Genomic DNA, 15,717 nt, shown 5'->3' on the forward strand with positions numbered 1-15,717 from the left:
TGCCCCTCCTCCCTGGTGGTAGCACTGAGAAGAGGGCATGACCTGGGTGATGGGGTCCTTAATGATGGATGCCGCCTTTTGAAGATGTCCTTGACGCTGGGGAGGATAGTGCCCTTGAAGGAGCTGGCCGATGCAGCTTTTTCCAGTCCTGTGCCTCTGCACACCAGACAGTGATGCAACACTTCGACTGCTCTCCGTGCACATCTGTAGAAATTTGCCGGAGGAGACAGAGCTACAGGAGCCGAAGAGCCACACATGATGTTTTACGAAAAAAGCTTCTTCCCCTCTGCCACCAGACCCCTAAAGAATCCATGAACACTATTTCACTCTTCCTCTTTCACACTATTTTTATTGTCATGAATATTAACTTTTTATGTCTTGTACTGGACTGCTGCCACAAAACCACCAATTTCATGACGTATGTTGGTGATAGTAAACATGATTCTGATCTACTCTTTGGATGTGATGGTCAACCTCTCAACTGTAACTGTAACTGTACCAGAGGATGTACTGTAAGATTCTGTTCGTACAGGGTCAGGCTCTCCTTAATACCCTGTTTCCTTTCTTCTGTCTTTAAACACCTTGAAAGCACAGCATGGAAGACGCAGAGTTATACAGTATGAAAGCACCCTTTATCCTCTAACTCATCCATGCTGACCAAAATGTCAACCCAAGCTAGTCTCACTTTCCTGCGTTTGGCCCATATCCTCTTAAACCTTTTCTATGCAGGAACCTGTCCAAGTATCTTTTAAACAATGAAACATTGTTATTGCAGACACCTCTGGCAACTCGCTCCTTACCACCCTCAGTGTGAAAAAGTTTCTGCTTGGAATGCTTTTAAATCTTTCCTTTCTGATGTTAAACCTCCGACCTCCAGTTTTAAACTCCCCTAACATGGGGGAAAAAACCTTAAACATGTGCATGCAAGAGGCAACAGTCCGCGAATCCATGAACACTACCTTAGTATTCCTTTTTTCTTGCAATATTTAATTTTTAGTTTATAGTAATGTTGTCTTTGCACTGTACTGCTGCCAAAAATCATCAGGTTTCAGGTCAATTAAGACAGGAATAATAAACTTGATTCTCATTCTGGCTGTTATAATGGAGAGACCACACATCTCTACCCACCAAAACCTATTGTGTTAATCTTCTGTAGCTTAGCTCTTGGAGCAAAGAAATGCCTACAGGCATTGCTGTCTGATGTACGGAGGGGATTAGATGTCTCCTCGTTGCTGCCATCAGGAAGGAGGTACCAGAGTTTTAGGTCACATACCATTAAGTTCAGGAACTGTTATTGCCCCTCAACCATCAGGCTCCTGAACCAACTTAGATAACTTTACTCACCCCAACAATGAACTGATTCCACAGGCTAGAACTTACTTTCAAGGCCTCGACAACTCATGTTCTCAATATTATTAGTATTATTATTTAGCTTTTCCTTTTGTATTTGAACAATTAATTTTTTTGCACATTGTTTATTTCTGTCTTTTTGTGTAGTTTTTCATTAATTCTATTGTGTTTCTTTGCATATACTGTGAATGCCCATAAGGAAATGAATCTCAGGGTAGTATGGTGACACGTTATGTACTTCAATAATAAATAAACTTTGAACTTTGTACATGTAGTACTTCACCACTCACTACCAAAAAGACGCACAGATCACGCGCATCAGGTCTGTTGACTTGCCCGAGTATGTCTGGTTCACCAATGTGTGGTTAATTCCCAATGCTCAGCAACCCCTTCCTCTACTGTGAGGTCAGGGGAACAACCAGAACGACAGAACGTTGAATGTTATAGCACAGGAAAGGCCCATTAGTCTACAGCATCTGTGCTATCCAAGATGTCAACCTAAATACTCCCTCCTGCCTGCACACAGCCCACACCTTTCCACTTTCTGCTTTCCTTGTATCTGACTTCTACAATTTACGCCATGAACATGCTCCAGACACTTACCACTTTGTAAAGAAAATGGCATCATGAATCTCCTTTAAACCAGCTCCCTCTCCCTTTCACAGAGCCCTCTAGTATTTAACATATCCAACCTGGCAAAAATACTCTGACCACAGACCTTTCCTATGCTTCTCATAAGTTTAGAATAGACGAGGAACAGAATGGGTCACACCTGCATCTATTTCTGCTTCTATTTCATGTGAAGTTCCCAAAAATCCACACAACAAACTTTTATACCAAAAGAGCTCCCCAAGCTTCTCTTTCCACCCCAAAACTTTGAGCATTGGCCAGCAGGAGATAACTTTCAGGACTAACACAACTGGCAATCCAATGTTTCCTTTTGATTTTTCTCTAACATGGGCATGAAAGTAGACATTCCCAGTTTTTGGGACTCAAAAAACATTCACCTCTAGATTTTTTCACTGTTCCAGCTTTTGAGTTGTTAAAGGAACTTGTAGACTTCTGTTCAAAATCCAGGTCCTCCTGAAAGCCAGGGCTGCACTCGCCGAACTGTCCGTCAGCTCCAACTACTGACGGCAATGAAGCTGCTTCTTCAGCAGCGCAAATCTCAGCCTCGGCCACGCTTGCAGTTAGTGTTTTCTCAGAAGAGAGCTCAGTAATGTTGTTGGAGGAAGGGTGAGGTGGAGGTTCCTGTCTCAAGGATGCATCCATCGCAGCTGCATAGTTGGCTGATAAGGTCATTTGATCATCTACAGCCAAGGGAGCCTGGAGATGAAAAATGGAAATGATCTCTTCAAGATAATTCTAACCAATTTAATACGTAAAGACACACACTAAATACTCAGGCAAATCTCTGATTAATGCACAAATTCTAATTTATTTGCAAGGTCTGACCTGTGACATCAACTCTGCCTCTCTTCCTTCACATATGGTTGGACTTGCTATGAACTCCCAGCATTTTGCCTTTTTACTCAAATTTCGTAATACCATAAGACAGAGGAGCAGAACTGAGTCATTCCGTGTGTTTAGTCTGCTTCACCATTCAATCATAGCTAATTCTAAATACTAAATTCTTTTAGAAGCCCTCAGTTCTACATTTCTTTCTTCAGTATTACCTTTGATACTTTAGAAGTGGTGAATTGTGCAATTCACCACAAGTCATTGTGTATACCCAAGGCGAAGGTTGATAGGTTTTTGATTAGTAAGGGTGTCAAAGGTTATGGGGAGAAGGCAGGAGAATAGGCTTGAGGGGGTTAGTAAATCCCATGATAGAATGGTGGTGGACTCAATGGGCTGAATGGCCTAATTCTGCTCCTGTGTCTTATGGTCAATTTCAAGCACTCAGTATTGACAATCCAACTTAAAGCCAAAAGACCCTAGGAGTACAAAGTTTGTATGTGCCTGTCAGAATAAAAGGTAAAGATAACAGGTGTAGGGAACCTTGGTTTTATGAGATATTGAAATACTGGTTAAGAAAAAAAGGAGGTGCATAGCGGGGGAGCTGCAGAGCAGACTTGATGGGCCGAATGGCCTACTTCTGCTCCTTTGTCTTGTCTTGTCTTGTGTATAGGCAAGTAGGATCAAATGAGGTACTTATGGAATATAATAAATGCAAGAGAACACCAGAAAAATCAGGAGGTCTAAATGAAAGCATGATGTTGCTGTAGCAGACAAGGTGAAGGAGAATGCTAAGGGATTCTAAAGATATGTTAAGAGCAAAAGGATTGTAAGGGAGAAAATTGGTCCTCTGGAAGATCAGAATGGTAATCCACGTGTAGAGCCAAAAGAGATGGGGAGGGGGATTCTTAAATGGATTTTTCTGCATCTGTAGCTCCGCATCCATCTTCATTGGGTAAAGAAGATGGACGAGAGGAAAAAAAATACAGCCTGACCAACGGCCTGAAACACACCTTGCCTGTTTTAGTATGTACTGCTTTGAAGGAGGTTTCAGTTGTAGATTCTTCCCAATTGAGAATGGGGGTTGGAGAGGATGAGCACAGAGAAAACTCAGTGGCCACTTTATTAGATACACCAGTATACCTGCTTGTTAATGCAGATATCTAATCAGCAACTCAATGCATAAAAATAGGTAGAATGGTTAAGAGTTTCAGTTGTTGATGTTTGGTCTGAACAACAACTGATCCTCTTGACCATGTCTACAGTTGTTGTTCAGACCAAACATCAGAATGGGGGGGGGGGGGGGAGGAGGGGAGAAATGTGATCTAAGTGACTTTGACTGTGGAATGATTGTTGGCATCCCACAGGGTGATCTGAGTATCTCAGATACTGCTGATCTCCCTAGGATTTTCATGCACAGCAATCTCTGGAACTTACAGTGAATGGTATAAAAAACAAAATATCCAATGAGCAGCAGTTCTGCGGACAAAAATGCCTTGTTAATGAGAGAGGACAGAGGAGAACGGCTGGATTGGTTCAAACTGACAGGATAGTAACTCAAAATAACCACGCATTACAATAGTGGTGTGTAGAAGAGCATTTCTGAAGGCACAACACATTGAATCTTGAAGTGGATAGGCTACAGCAATAGAAGACCATGAACATACTCTCAGTGGCCACTTTATTAGGTACAGGACATACCGAGTGTTTCAAAGATTTGTGCAATACCTTGTTAATTCCTAAGAGCAGAAAAAATGACTGACATGACTGGAAAAAGTGTCCAACCCAGTAATAAAAACAAGCTTTCTCCGGATCAGAATTACCTTATAGGCATCACATTCTACAAGCAATAAATGCTCCCAAATAACATAAAATACTAAATGGTTAATGAAGAACGTTGGAAAATGAATTAAACATGATATTTCAGTGTTAAGGCACAGAACTTACCTTTGCAACACCAGAAATAACAATGGTACTTTTCTTGATGGGCGACTTCAGCTTCTGCTTTGCAGACTCAGTAAGCTGCCGAATTGCAGCCTCGGCCACTGGGTCGGTGCCACTCAAATGCAGGAGTTCTAAAACAATATAAGATTGAACTGAATTCCACACATTACTTCTGACTGGGCTGGTTGATGTATCCAGCAGAAAGGGTTAATGTAAAAGGAATCAGAAGAAAAACTTTGGCCGTTCCAAATTAGTTAAAAAAAAGGAACACATGAAGTAGAATCAGGTTTATTACCACTGGCATGTGTCATGAAATTTGTTAACTTAGCAGCAGCAGCAGTACAATAAATGATGATATGGAAAGAAAAAGAAAGTAAGATCAATTAGATTAAAAATAGTGCAAAACTGAAGTAATATATATTTAATAAAAAGTGAGGTAGTGTCCACGGGTTCAATGTCCATTTAGGAATGTATGGCAGAGGGGAAGAAGCTGTTCCTGAGTCATTGAGTGTGTGCCTTCAGGCTTCTGTACATCCGTAAAAATGAGAGGATGGCATGTCCTGGGTGATGGAGGTCCTTAGTATTGGACGCCACCTTTCTAAAGCACTGATCCTTGAAGATGCCTTGGATACTACGGAGGCTAGTACCCATGATGGAGCTGACTAATTTTACAACTTTCTGTAACTTCTTTCAGTCCTATACAGTGCCCCCCACCCCCATACCAGACACTGACACAGCCTGTCAGAGTGCTCTCCATGGTGCATCTATAGAAGGTGGCAGTCTTAATGACTTTGACTCTCTTACATTTGACAGAATCACATTGGGTCCACTGCCTTAAATCCACTTTTTCAACTGAATATACATTTGAGGAAAATTTTCAAATATTTCTTCAAGTACTAGAATCAGAATCAGGTTTAATTAATATCACTGACAAACGTCATGAAATTTGTTGCTTTGCAGCAGCAGTACAATGCAATACATAGAAAAAAAACTATAAATTAATCGCAAGAAATATATATACAAATTTTAAAAAGTAGTGCCAAAATAGTGAGGTAGAGTTCTTGGGCTGGCTTATTATCCGTTCAGAAACAATGGTGGAGAGGAAGAAGCTGTTCCTAAAATGTTGTGTGTGTCCCCTCAGGCTTCTGTACCTTCTCTCTGATAGCAGCACTGAGAAGAGGGCATGTTTGAGTGATGGGGTTCGTTGATGATGGATGAGGCACTGTCTTTTGAAGATGTCCTGGATGCTGGAGAAGCCGGTGCCCATAATGGAGCTGACTGAGTTTGCAACCCTCTGCAGCTTTTTCCAATCATGTGCAACGACCCCTCTATACTGGACAGTGATGCAACCTGTTAGAATGCTCCCCACTGTACTTCTGTAGAAATTGTTTTCTTACTGGCATCCTTGTAATCTATTTTTCTTACCTGTATTTACGCATATCCTAAACCTACATAATTGGCAATCAGCCTTTGAATGGTCAGTCTTTCAAACCGCCCTCAGAATTCTCTCACTTTCCACTACTCTCAAATTACTAATTAACACCACTTCACCACACCAGATAACTTCCAACACAATTTGTTCCCTAGCTGGCTCCCAAATGTGTAGATTTTTAAAAAAGCATCCAGAATATGTTCTATGAATCCATTCTCCAAGTTAAAACCCCAATTTTATTCAAAACTTTGTTTAAGACGTACAAACAGATGGCAAATGCCACCTACAATAGAACTGGCAGATGCAGTGAATATCCCCGTGTACTTTTTGCATACTGGAAGACTGGCAACTTTTGATGTATTTACGAACAGACTGGTTCTTATGGATAGCGTGTTTTAAAAAACGGGATGAAAGATCCATTTTAATTTCAGATTTCCATCACCTGCAGTACTTTAGTTTTATGCAATATAATTAGCTTCATCCTCAATACTCGATATCCAATATCAATATCTTCTATTTACTTACACACAGCAGCCACTTCATTAGGTACCTCCTGCACCTACTTAAAGTGGCCACTGAGTGTATATTTGTGGTCTTCTGCGGCTGCAGCCCAACAACTTCAATGTTCTCTGTGTTGTGCTTTCTGAGATGCCCTTTTGCACACCACTGTCGTAACACGTGGTTAAATTACTGTCAGCTTAAACCAGTCTGGCCATTCTCCTCTGACCTCTTTCGTTAACAAATTGCTTTTGTCCACAGAACTGCATCTCACTGGATGTTTTTTTTTAGTTTTTTGCACCATGCACTATAAACTCTAGGATTAATTTGCATAGAAATCCCAGGAGATCAGCAGTTCCTGAGATACTCAAACCATCCCGTCCAGCACCAAAAATCATTCCACGGTCAAAGTCATTTAGATCAGATTTCTTCTCTAATCTGATGTTGGATTCAAACAATCGAACCTCTTAACCATGTGTCCATGCTTTTATGCATCGAGTTGCTGCCACACGATAGGCTGATTTGGATAGTTGCATTAATGTGCAGGTCTACAGGTGTACATAATAAAGCGGCCACAGAGTGAGCACGTGTCTTTATCGTGGCAAGATAGTTCTGTGCTTTTCTATCAAATAAGATTTAATACCCAGACCACCGAGGGAACTGGTTTGTAGAGGTTGGTTCAAAGTTCTTGTTTAGATTCAGCTGGTCATGACAAACAGCTACGGAAGCACAGTGAAGAGGATTCTAACTGGTTGCTGCACAGCCTGGTATGGAAACACCAATGCCCTGGAATGGAAAAGGCCACAGAAAGTGGTGAATTCAGCCCTGTCCATCACAGGCAACACCCTTCCCACTATTTACATGGAGTGTTCCCTCAAGAAAGTAGTATCCATCATCAAAGACCCCCACCATCCAGGCTCTGCCCTCCTCCTGTTATCAGCATCAGCAGGAGGTACAGCCACATATCTGGATTTACAGGCTTTGTGGTTTAGAACATAGCCACCAAGGGGGGATTATTAAAATAAGCTCTTGCAAAGAGGCCAGAATGGAGGAATACAGGTAACTTGAGATGGCTCTGTGATGAGAGGCATTACAGAGATAGACAGACAAGGTCACATATATTTCTTTTTAAGTTACCTATCCAGAAGCCAGTATATAAAATTGCAGTCATAATAGGTGGACGGGTTCTGACAGAGGCAGTATTTTGGATGCTTGTATTAGAAATGGGACTAGCTACCCATTATCCCTCAGCCTGGAATGCAAACACCAATGACCAGGAACAGAAAAGGCTATTGAAAGTGGTGGATGCAACCCTGTCCATCATAGGCAAAGCCCTCCCTACCATTGAGTATATTTACATGGAGCACCGCTACAAGAAAGCAGCATTCATTAACGAAGACCCCCACCATCCATGCCATACCCTTTTCTCGTCACTGCCATCAGGCAGGAGGTACAGATACCTTCGGCCCCATCACAACCATAAGGCTCCTGAGCTGGCATGGATAACTTCACTCACCTCAACTCCTCACCCATTCTACAAACTATAGATTCACTTTCAAAGACTCCTTACAACTCATGATCTCGGTATTTTATTTGTACAGTTCGACTTCTTTTGCTTGTTTGCCGATCTTTATCTGCTTATATATACTACTTCATAAAATTCCATTGCATTTCTTTTTTCTTGTTCGAGTTACAATCTCTGCTTTCTAGTATGTATTTACTATTCAATCAATTGGTTACCTCATCATTACAGCCTTGCAAGTTTGAAGACCAATGCCATGTTTAAGTTTGCTGACGCCATCACTGTTGTTGGCTGAATCAAGGGTGGTGACAAATCAGCATAAAGGAGGGAGATTGAAAATCTGGCTGAGTGATACCACAACAACCATCCCTCACACAGTGTCAGCAAAACCAAAGAGCTGATTATTAAGTATAGGAGGAGGAAATCAGAGTTCCACGAACCAGTCCTCATCAGGGGATCAGAGGTGGAGAAGGTCAGTAATTATAAATTGCTTGGTGTTCTCATTTCAGAGGATTTGTTCTGGGTCCAGCACTTAAGTGCCATTATGAAGAAAGCACGGCAGTGCCTCTATTTTATTAGAAGTTTGAGAAGATTTGGCACGTTATCTAAAACTTTGACAAATTTCTATAGGTGCATAGTGGAGAGTATACTGACTGGTTGCATCACAGTATACTGACAGGAAACATCAATGACCTTGAGCAGAAAAAACCTACAAAAAGTAGTGGACCCAGCCCAGTCCATCACAGGAAAAGTTCTCCCCACCACTGAGTACATCTACAAGGAGCGCTGTCGCAGGAAAGCAGCATCCATCATCAAGGATCCCCACCATCTGGGCCATGCCTTCTTCTCACTGCTGCCATCAGGAACGAGCTACAGGAACCTCAAGGTCCACACCACCAGGTTCAGGACCAGCTATTACTCAATTATCAGGCTCCTCAACCAGAGCGGATAATTCACTCACTCCAACGTTGAAGTGCCAATAGATTCGACAACCTATGGACTGTTAATTTTCAAGGACTCTACAACACCTGTTCTCAATTTGCACAATCTGTTGTCTTTTGCACACTGCCTGCTTGTCTATCTTTGTGTGTAGTTTTTCATTGATTCTATTATGTTTCTCTGTATTTACTGTGAATGCACACAAGAAAATGAATCTCGGGGCTGTACATTGTGATGTACTTTGATAATGAATTTACTCTGAACTTTGTACATGTAATATTTCACCTCTGACAAGAAAACGATGCATAGATCACAGATTGTTTTCTATGGTGGGAGAGTCTAAGACCAGAGGACACAGGCTCAGAATAGAGGGGTATCCTTTTAGAATGGAGATGGGGAAGGATTTCCTTAGTCAGAGAGTGGTGGATCTATGGAATTCGTTGCCACAGGCAGCTGCGGAGGCCAAGTCTTTATGTATATTTAAGGCAGAGGTTAATAGATTCTTGATAGGTCAGGGCATGAAGGGATATGGAGGGGAAGTCAAGAGACTAGGGCTGAGAAGGAAAATGGATCAGTCATGATGAAATGGTGGAGTAGACTGGATGGGCCAAGTAGCCTAATTCTGCTTCTATATCTTATAGTCTTATGGTCTATCACATGCACCAGATCTTTAGACTTGCCCGAGTATGTCTGGCTCCATTGCTTCAGTCTGCTGGATTCACCAATGTGTGGTTAATTCCCAATACTTAGCAACTAATTCCTCTACTATGAGGTGAGTCAGAGAGACAGAACATAGAGCATTATGGCCCTTTAGCCTACAATATTTCTTTGTATTTACTGTGTATGCCTGCAAGAAAATTAATATTAGGGTAGTACATGGTGACATATATGTACAGCGCCTATAAAAAGTATTCACCCCCACCTTGGAAGTTTTCATGTTTTATTGTTTAACAACATTGAATCACAGTGCATTTGACTTGCCTTTTTTGACACTGATCAACAGAAAAACTTTGTGTCAACGTGAAAACAGATCTCTACAAAGTGATCTCAATTAATTACAAATATAAAACAAACAATAATTGATTGCACAAGTATTCACCCCCTTTAATATGATACACCAAATCATCACTGGTGCAGGAAACTGGTTTTCGGAATCACATAATTAGCTAAATGGAGATCTGTTTTTGGAGACCTGTGTGCATTCAGGCTGTTTCAATCAATTGAAGTAAAAATACACCTGTATTTGGAAGGTCCAACAGCTGGTGAGTCAGTATCCTGGCAAAAACTACACCATGAAGACAAAAGAACACTCCAAGCAACTCCACAAAAGAGGTTATTGAAAAGCACAAGTCAGGGGATAGAGACAAGAATATTACCAAGTCACTGAATATCCCTTGAAGTACAGTTAAGTCAATCATTAAGAAATGGAAAGAATATGGCACAGCTGTAAACCTGCACAGAGCAGGCCATCGTCAAAAACTGAGTATCTGTTCAAGAAAGGGACTAGTAAGGGAGGTCACCAAGAGACCTATGACAACTCTGGGGGAGTTACAAGCTGACAATTGTTGCCTGGGCATTTCACCAGTCACAGCTTTATGGGAGAGTGGCAAAGAGACAGCCACTGTTGAAAAAAACTCACAAGGAATCTCAGCTAGAGTTTGCCAGAAGGCATGTGGGAGACTCTGTAGTTAGCTGGAAGAAGGTTCTGTGGTCTGATGAAACCAAAATTGAGCTTTTTGGCCTCCAGCTTTTTGGGTAAGCCAAACACAGGACCTCATCAAAAACACACCACCCCTACTGTGCAGTGTCCAGATGTACAAAGCTAAAACAGACTTATCCACACAGACTCAAGGCTGTAATTGCTGCCAAAGGTGCATCTACTAAATACTGACTTGAAGGGGGTGAACACCTGTGCTATCAATCATTTTGTGGTTTATATTTGTAATTAATTTAGATCACTTTGTAGAGATCTGTTTTCACTGACGTAAAAGAGTCTGTTCCTGTTGATCAGTGTCAAACATTGCCAAATTACATCCACTGAAATTCAATGTTGTAAAACAATAAAACATGAAAACTTCCAAGGAGTGTGAATACTTTTCATAGGCACTGTACTTTGATAACTTTGATCAAACTCAGCAGGTCACAAAATGAGCTTTATAGCTCATTTATAGCTTTTCAGATAGTGCGAAGATGGGGAAATTGTGGGCAATTTGCATTCAGTAGAAGCTGTGTAAAGAAAATTATCAGAGAGGTAATTTTTGCTGAGTCACCAAAGTGAATTCTCCTGTCCTTCTTTAAAATGGTACCCTGGGAGTATTGGTCACCATGCAAGGTGGTAAGCAGTTCCTCGACTATAGTCTAGCTGATAATGTGTAGGCCAGAAAATCCCTTATCAAAACTCACTGTCTGCCTCCACCAACCTGTCAGAACTGACTCATTGAGCTCAAGAAAATTCCTACAATCAGGTACTGAAGACGTGACAGCACACCAGAGAGGCGATGGCCTGAGTTTTTTAATGAGCTGGCAAGGGCGATTGACGACAGTAGAGGTCTGCATGGATTTTAATAAGGCATTCGACAAGGTCCCCCACGGGAGGCTCATCCAGCAGATTAGGTTGCACGGGACCCATGGTGAATTTGCTGTTTGGATTCAGAACTGGCTTGCCCAGAGAAGACAGTGGGTAGTAGTTGAAGGAACTTATTCCAGTTGGAGGTCTGTGATTAGTGGCGTTCAGATGTGCAAGGGGGGGAGGGGGAGGGAGGAAGGGGGAGGGGGGGAGGAGTGGGGGGGAGGAGGGGGGGAGGGGGGGAGGAGGGGGGAAGGAGGGGGGAAGGAGGGGGGAAGGAGGGGGGGAAGGAGGGGGGGAAGGAGGGGGGGAAGGAGGGGGGAAGGAGGGGGGGAAGGAGGGGGGGAAGGAGGGGGGGAAGGAGGGGGGGAAGGAGGGGGGGAAGGAGGGGGAGAGACTGTGGAATACTCTAGAAGTAAGGGTAGCCAAAAAAGGGGTGCATCAAGTGAAAGACCTGAAGTAATGGGGGACAACAAATTGAGAAAAATGGGTGAATCGGAGGAATTTATAGTTCTGTATAAAATTAAAGGTCAGAAGGAAGGGGAAGGAGGATTTAGAGCCCTTAATCCTTTGAAAGTGGCAGCAGCATTAGAGAACCAAATAGGTAAAGGATTCCAGGTCAAGATTTTGTCTAATGGATTGCTGAAAATTTGTTGCAAAGATATGGACCAATATAACAGTGCTAAAATGGTGGGAAAATTGGTTGTGAAAGTGGAGTGTATTACTCTGTGTTACATACCTCATGGATATCCTGTGACTGTCTTATGACCATGATGAATTGAGTAGCTGATGAGCATGATGTAATGGTCTTTTGGAGGTCACCTGATGTAATTTTCCCGCCGATGTGTGGTCATGTGATGACATGTTCACCACGGGTACAAAAGGAGACCCCTGGGGTGACGCAGTTAGTTTTCCAGTTGGAACTTCAGCCAGATACTCTGCTCCGCTGCGTATTTGCCTTATGACGTAGTTTTGATTTAAAACGGAGTTTTACATTCTATTGTAAGGTACAAAAGTGTTGGGCCGGCAGTTTAACCAATAGCTGCCAGGTTTGTTGATGCATCTTTTCAGTAATATTGGAGAGTGAAGACGGGAACCTGAAGGAGTCGCTCAGCAGCTTTGGATAGGATTGACCATTACTGAATTCATTCAAGAAAGAGTGATCTGTATGAGATAGCCTCTGCTAAAAGCAGCAGAAAAGGCTGTGCAGTATCTAGTATCCAGAGGGAAAGGTCAGTGCCTTTAAACAGTTTTACTTCCATCATCGTGAATCCTGCGGACAAGGCAGGTTCCAGCTGGGATCGGTAGTGACGTCGTGTTCGAGGAATTCTTTACTTAAGGAAAATCTCTCCTAATTGACTGTATAAATCTCTTGGCCTTTCGAGTTTACTATTCTAAGAACTGTGTTTGAATTTACCACTTTAAGAACTGCTTTCGCATTTATCGCTTTAAGAACGAGTATTGAGTGGTGGTTTGTTAAATGGCCGCATAGCAGTTTACTTCCAATTAAGATTTTTGTGTTTTTTTTAATATTGAGCAGAGTTTAATAAATGTTTGATTGTTTTTATAAAACCTGACTTGATTGATATTCATTGTTGCCGATCACGTGACAACCAAAAGAAAGGAAGGGAGTTACGGGGTAGTGTATGGTATTTGGTCTGGCATGACTAAAAAGGAAATTCTGGACAATATTAAAGGTGGTTGAGTGATTAAATGATTAAAATCGAGAGAAGGCGGTGATTGGGATTCTCCTGTTCTTCTGGTTTTTGCGGTGATGTTCTTCCAAATAGAGTCTATCTTGGGTGCATGTCTTATCAAGTTAGACCTCCCTTGCACTGTTATAATTGCCAGAGATTTGGACACGTTGCTGGTTCATGTCAAGGAAAAAGAAGATGTATGAAATGTGGGGAGGATCATGATATTAAAGCAGGTAAGGCAGCGGTGCCTAAATGCAGTAACTGTGGAGGGGACCATATAGCGGCGTTCAGAGGATGTGAGTATCTTAGTAAGGCAAAGCATGATTTAGGATGTTAGTATCCAACAAAAAATATCATATGCTGAGGCAGTAAAGAAAGTTGATAGAGAGATAAAGAAAAGATTGGAACGATGGGCAGCCAGCACATTCCGCGTTCTCAGACTATGGTTCCTTCAGGCATGTTGTTGATGACTGAAGAATTTTTTGGTGTTTGTTGTTGATGTACTGGTCGGGGCTAAAACTACAGCCAAGAGGTCGGATATGATAAAAGTAGTTGTTGGAGCTGCAGAGAGAGTCCTTGATATAAAACAGATTTCGCCAGAAAAATTACATGAGTATATGACAGACAAACAATCAATCACTGAATACTTCCCAGTTGTCGGGATCAGAGAGTACGGAGGAGCTTTATGTGTATGAAGAGACCAATAACTAGTATTTGGATGTTTTTAATATTACAATGGAATGCAAAAAGTTTATCTGCAAATGGTCAAGAATTAAAAAGATTTGTTGGAACTTTTAAAGACAAGCCTGATTTGATCTGTATACAGGAGGCATGGTTAAAGCCTCATTTAGATTTTGTGATCCCTGGATATGATAGTTTGAGAGCTGAAAGAACAGGTAAATCTGGTGGAGGGTGTGCAACTTTCATAAAAACAGCACTCCAGTTTAGAAGACTTGATTTTAAATCTAACCTTGAAATTGTGGCTGTGGAGGTTTGGAGCTCTTGTGGTCGAATAACTATGATCAACTTTTATAATCCAGGTAATATGATGTTATCAGATTTGGATGAAATTATGAATAAGGTAAGATCCCCAGTAATCTGGGTTGGAGATTTCAATGCCCATAATCCTATATGGGGTAGTGAAAGTAAAGATAGTATTGGAGCGGTAATAGAGGAGTTTCTAGATAAATACAACATGGTACTGCTAAATGACGGAAGGCCTACAAGATTTAATATTGTAAAGAATACTTGTAGTCACTTAGACTTATCTATCACTTCCTCAAACTTAGCTAGCATTGAGGAATGGGATGTTATGGACAGATACACACTAGGAAGTGATCACTATCCCATATTTGGTAGAAATTTGATAGGAGAAGTTGAGGAGAGGTCTGCTAGGTATAATTTTTCTTTGGCCAATTGGGATGAGTACCAGGAGAAAGCTGTGGATATAATAGAAGAGATTACTAGCGAGGGCTCCATAGACAATTGGAATGAATCCCTCTGTTCTATAATTCATAAAGTTGCTCAGTTGACTATTCCACTACGGACTGTACTTAAGGCTCGAGCATTAGTTCCATGGTGGAATAAAAATTGTGATATAGCAGTAAGAAACAAATAGAGCTTACAGGAAATTAAGAAAGTACCCAGTGTTAGATAATGTTATGGAGTATAAAAAGAAAAGAGCAGAAGCAAGGAGAGGAATTAAAAATGCAAAGAGGGATAGTTGGAGAAGATTTTGTGGAACCCTGAGCCCTGAGACACCTATAAAGCAGCTATGGACGGTCATTCACAGAATGTCAGGGATATATAGGAAACCATCTATCCCACCTTTGCTGGAAGGAGATATTGAAGCTGTAAGCAATAAGGAAAAGGCTGATATGTTTGTAGAGGTGTTCCAAGCGTTACACAGTTCTGGAGAGTTAGGTGCTTTGAGGAAGGAAATTATGCTAAAGGAAAGTTGGAAATTGGACAGGAGTTTGGATGATAATAGCTCCATAAATTGGCTTTTCTCCCTTCAGGGATTGCAGGATGCTATCCAATCAGTTTCAAACACTTCTCCTGGTAGGGATGGACTGTGTTATGAATTGCTTAAGCATTTAGATGACTCTGTATTAATAGAAATACTAGCATTGTTTAATTCAGTGTGGAAGAAGAGAAATTACCAATAGAATGGAAGCATGCGGTGGTAGTTCCAGTTTTAAAGCCAGGTAAGGACGCGTCTAGTCCTAGTTCGTATTGGCCTATAGCTTTATCGTCAGTGCTTTGTAAAATTATGGAACGAATGGTCACCAACAGACTTGTCTATTTTTTG

The 15,717-nt window shown here is 41.5% G+C and overlaps 1 protein-coding gene across 1 annotated transcript in view; it reads right to left on the minus strand.

The window, feature by feature from the left end:
* LOC134347877 (C2 domain-containing protein 2) overlaps nt 1-15,717 on the minus strand; it is a 94,520-nt gene that overhangs the window by 4,507 nt on the left and 74,296 nt on the right. The window contains exons 12-13 of the mRNA XM_063050437.1: nt 4,756-4,883; nt 2,358-2,676 (exon numbers count right to left, since the gene is read on the minus strand). Coding sequence (XP_062906507.1) covers nt 2,358-2,676; nt 4,756-4,883 — 447 coding nt within the window. The remainder of the gene's footprint in view (nt 1-2,357; nt 2,677-4,755; nt 4,884-15,717) is intronic.

Source organism: Mobula hypostoma, chromosome 6 (genome assembly GCF_963921235.1).
Source record: "Mobula hypostoma chromosome 6, sMobHyp1.1, whole genome shotgun sequence".
Taxonomy (NCBI): Eukaryota; Metazoa; Chordata; class Chondrichthyes; order Myliobatiformes; family Myliobatidae; genus Mobula; species Mobula hypostoma.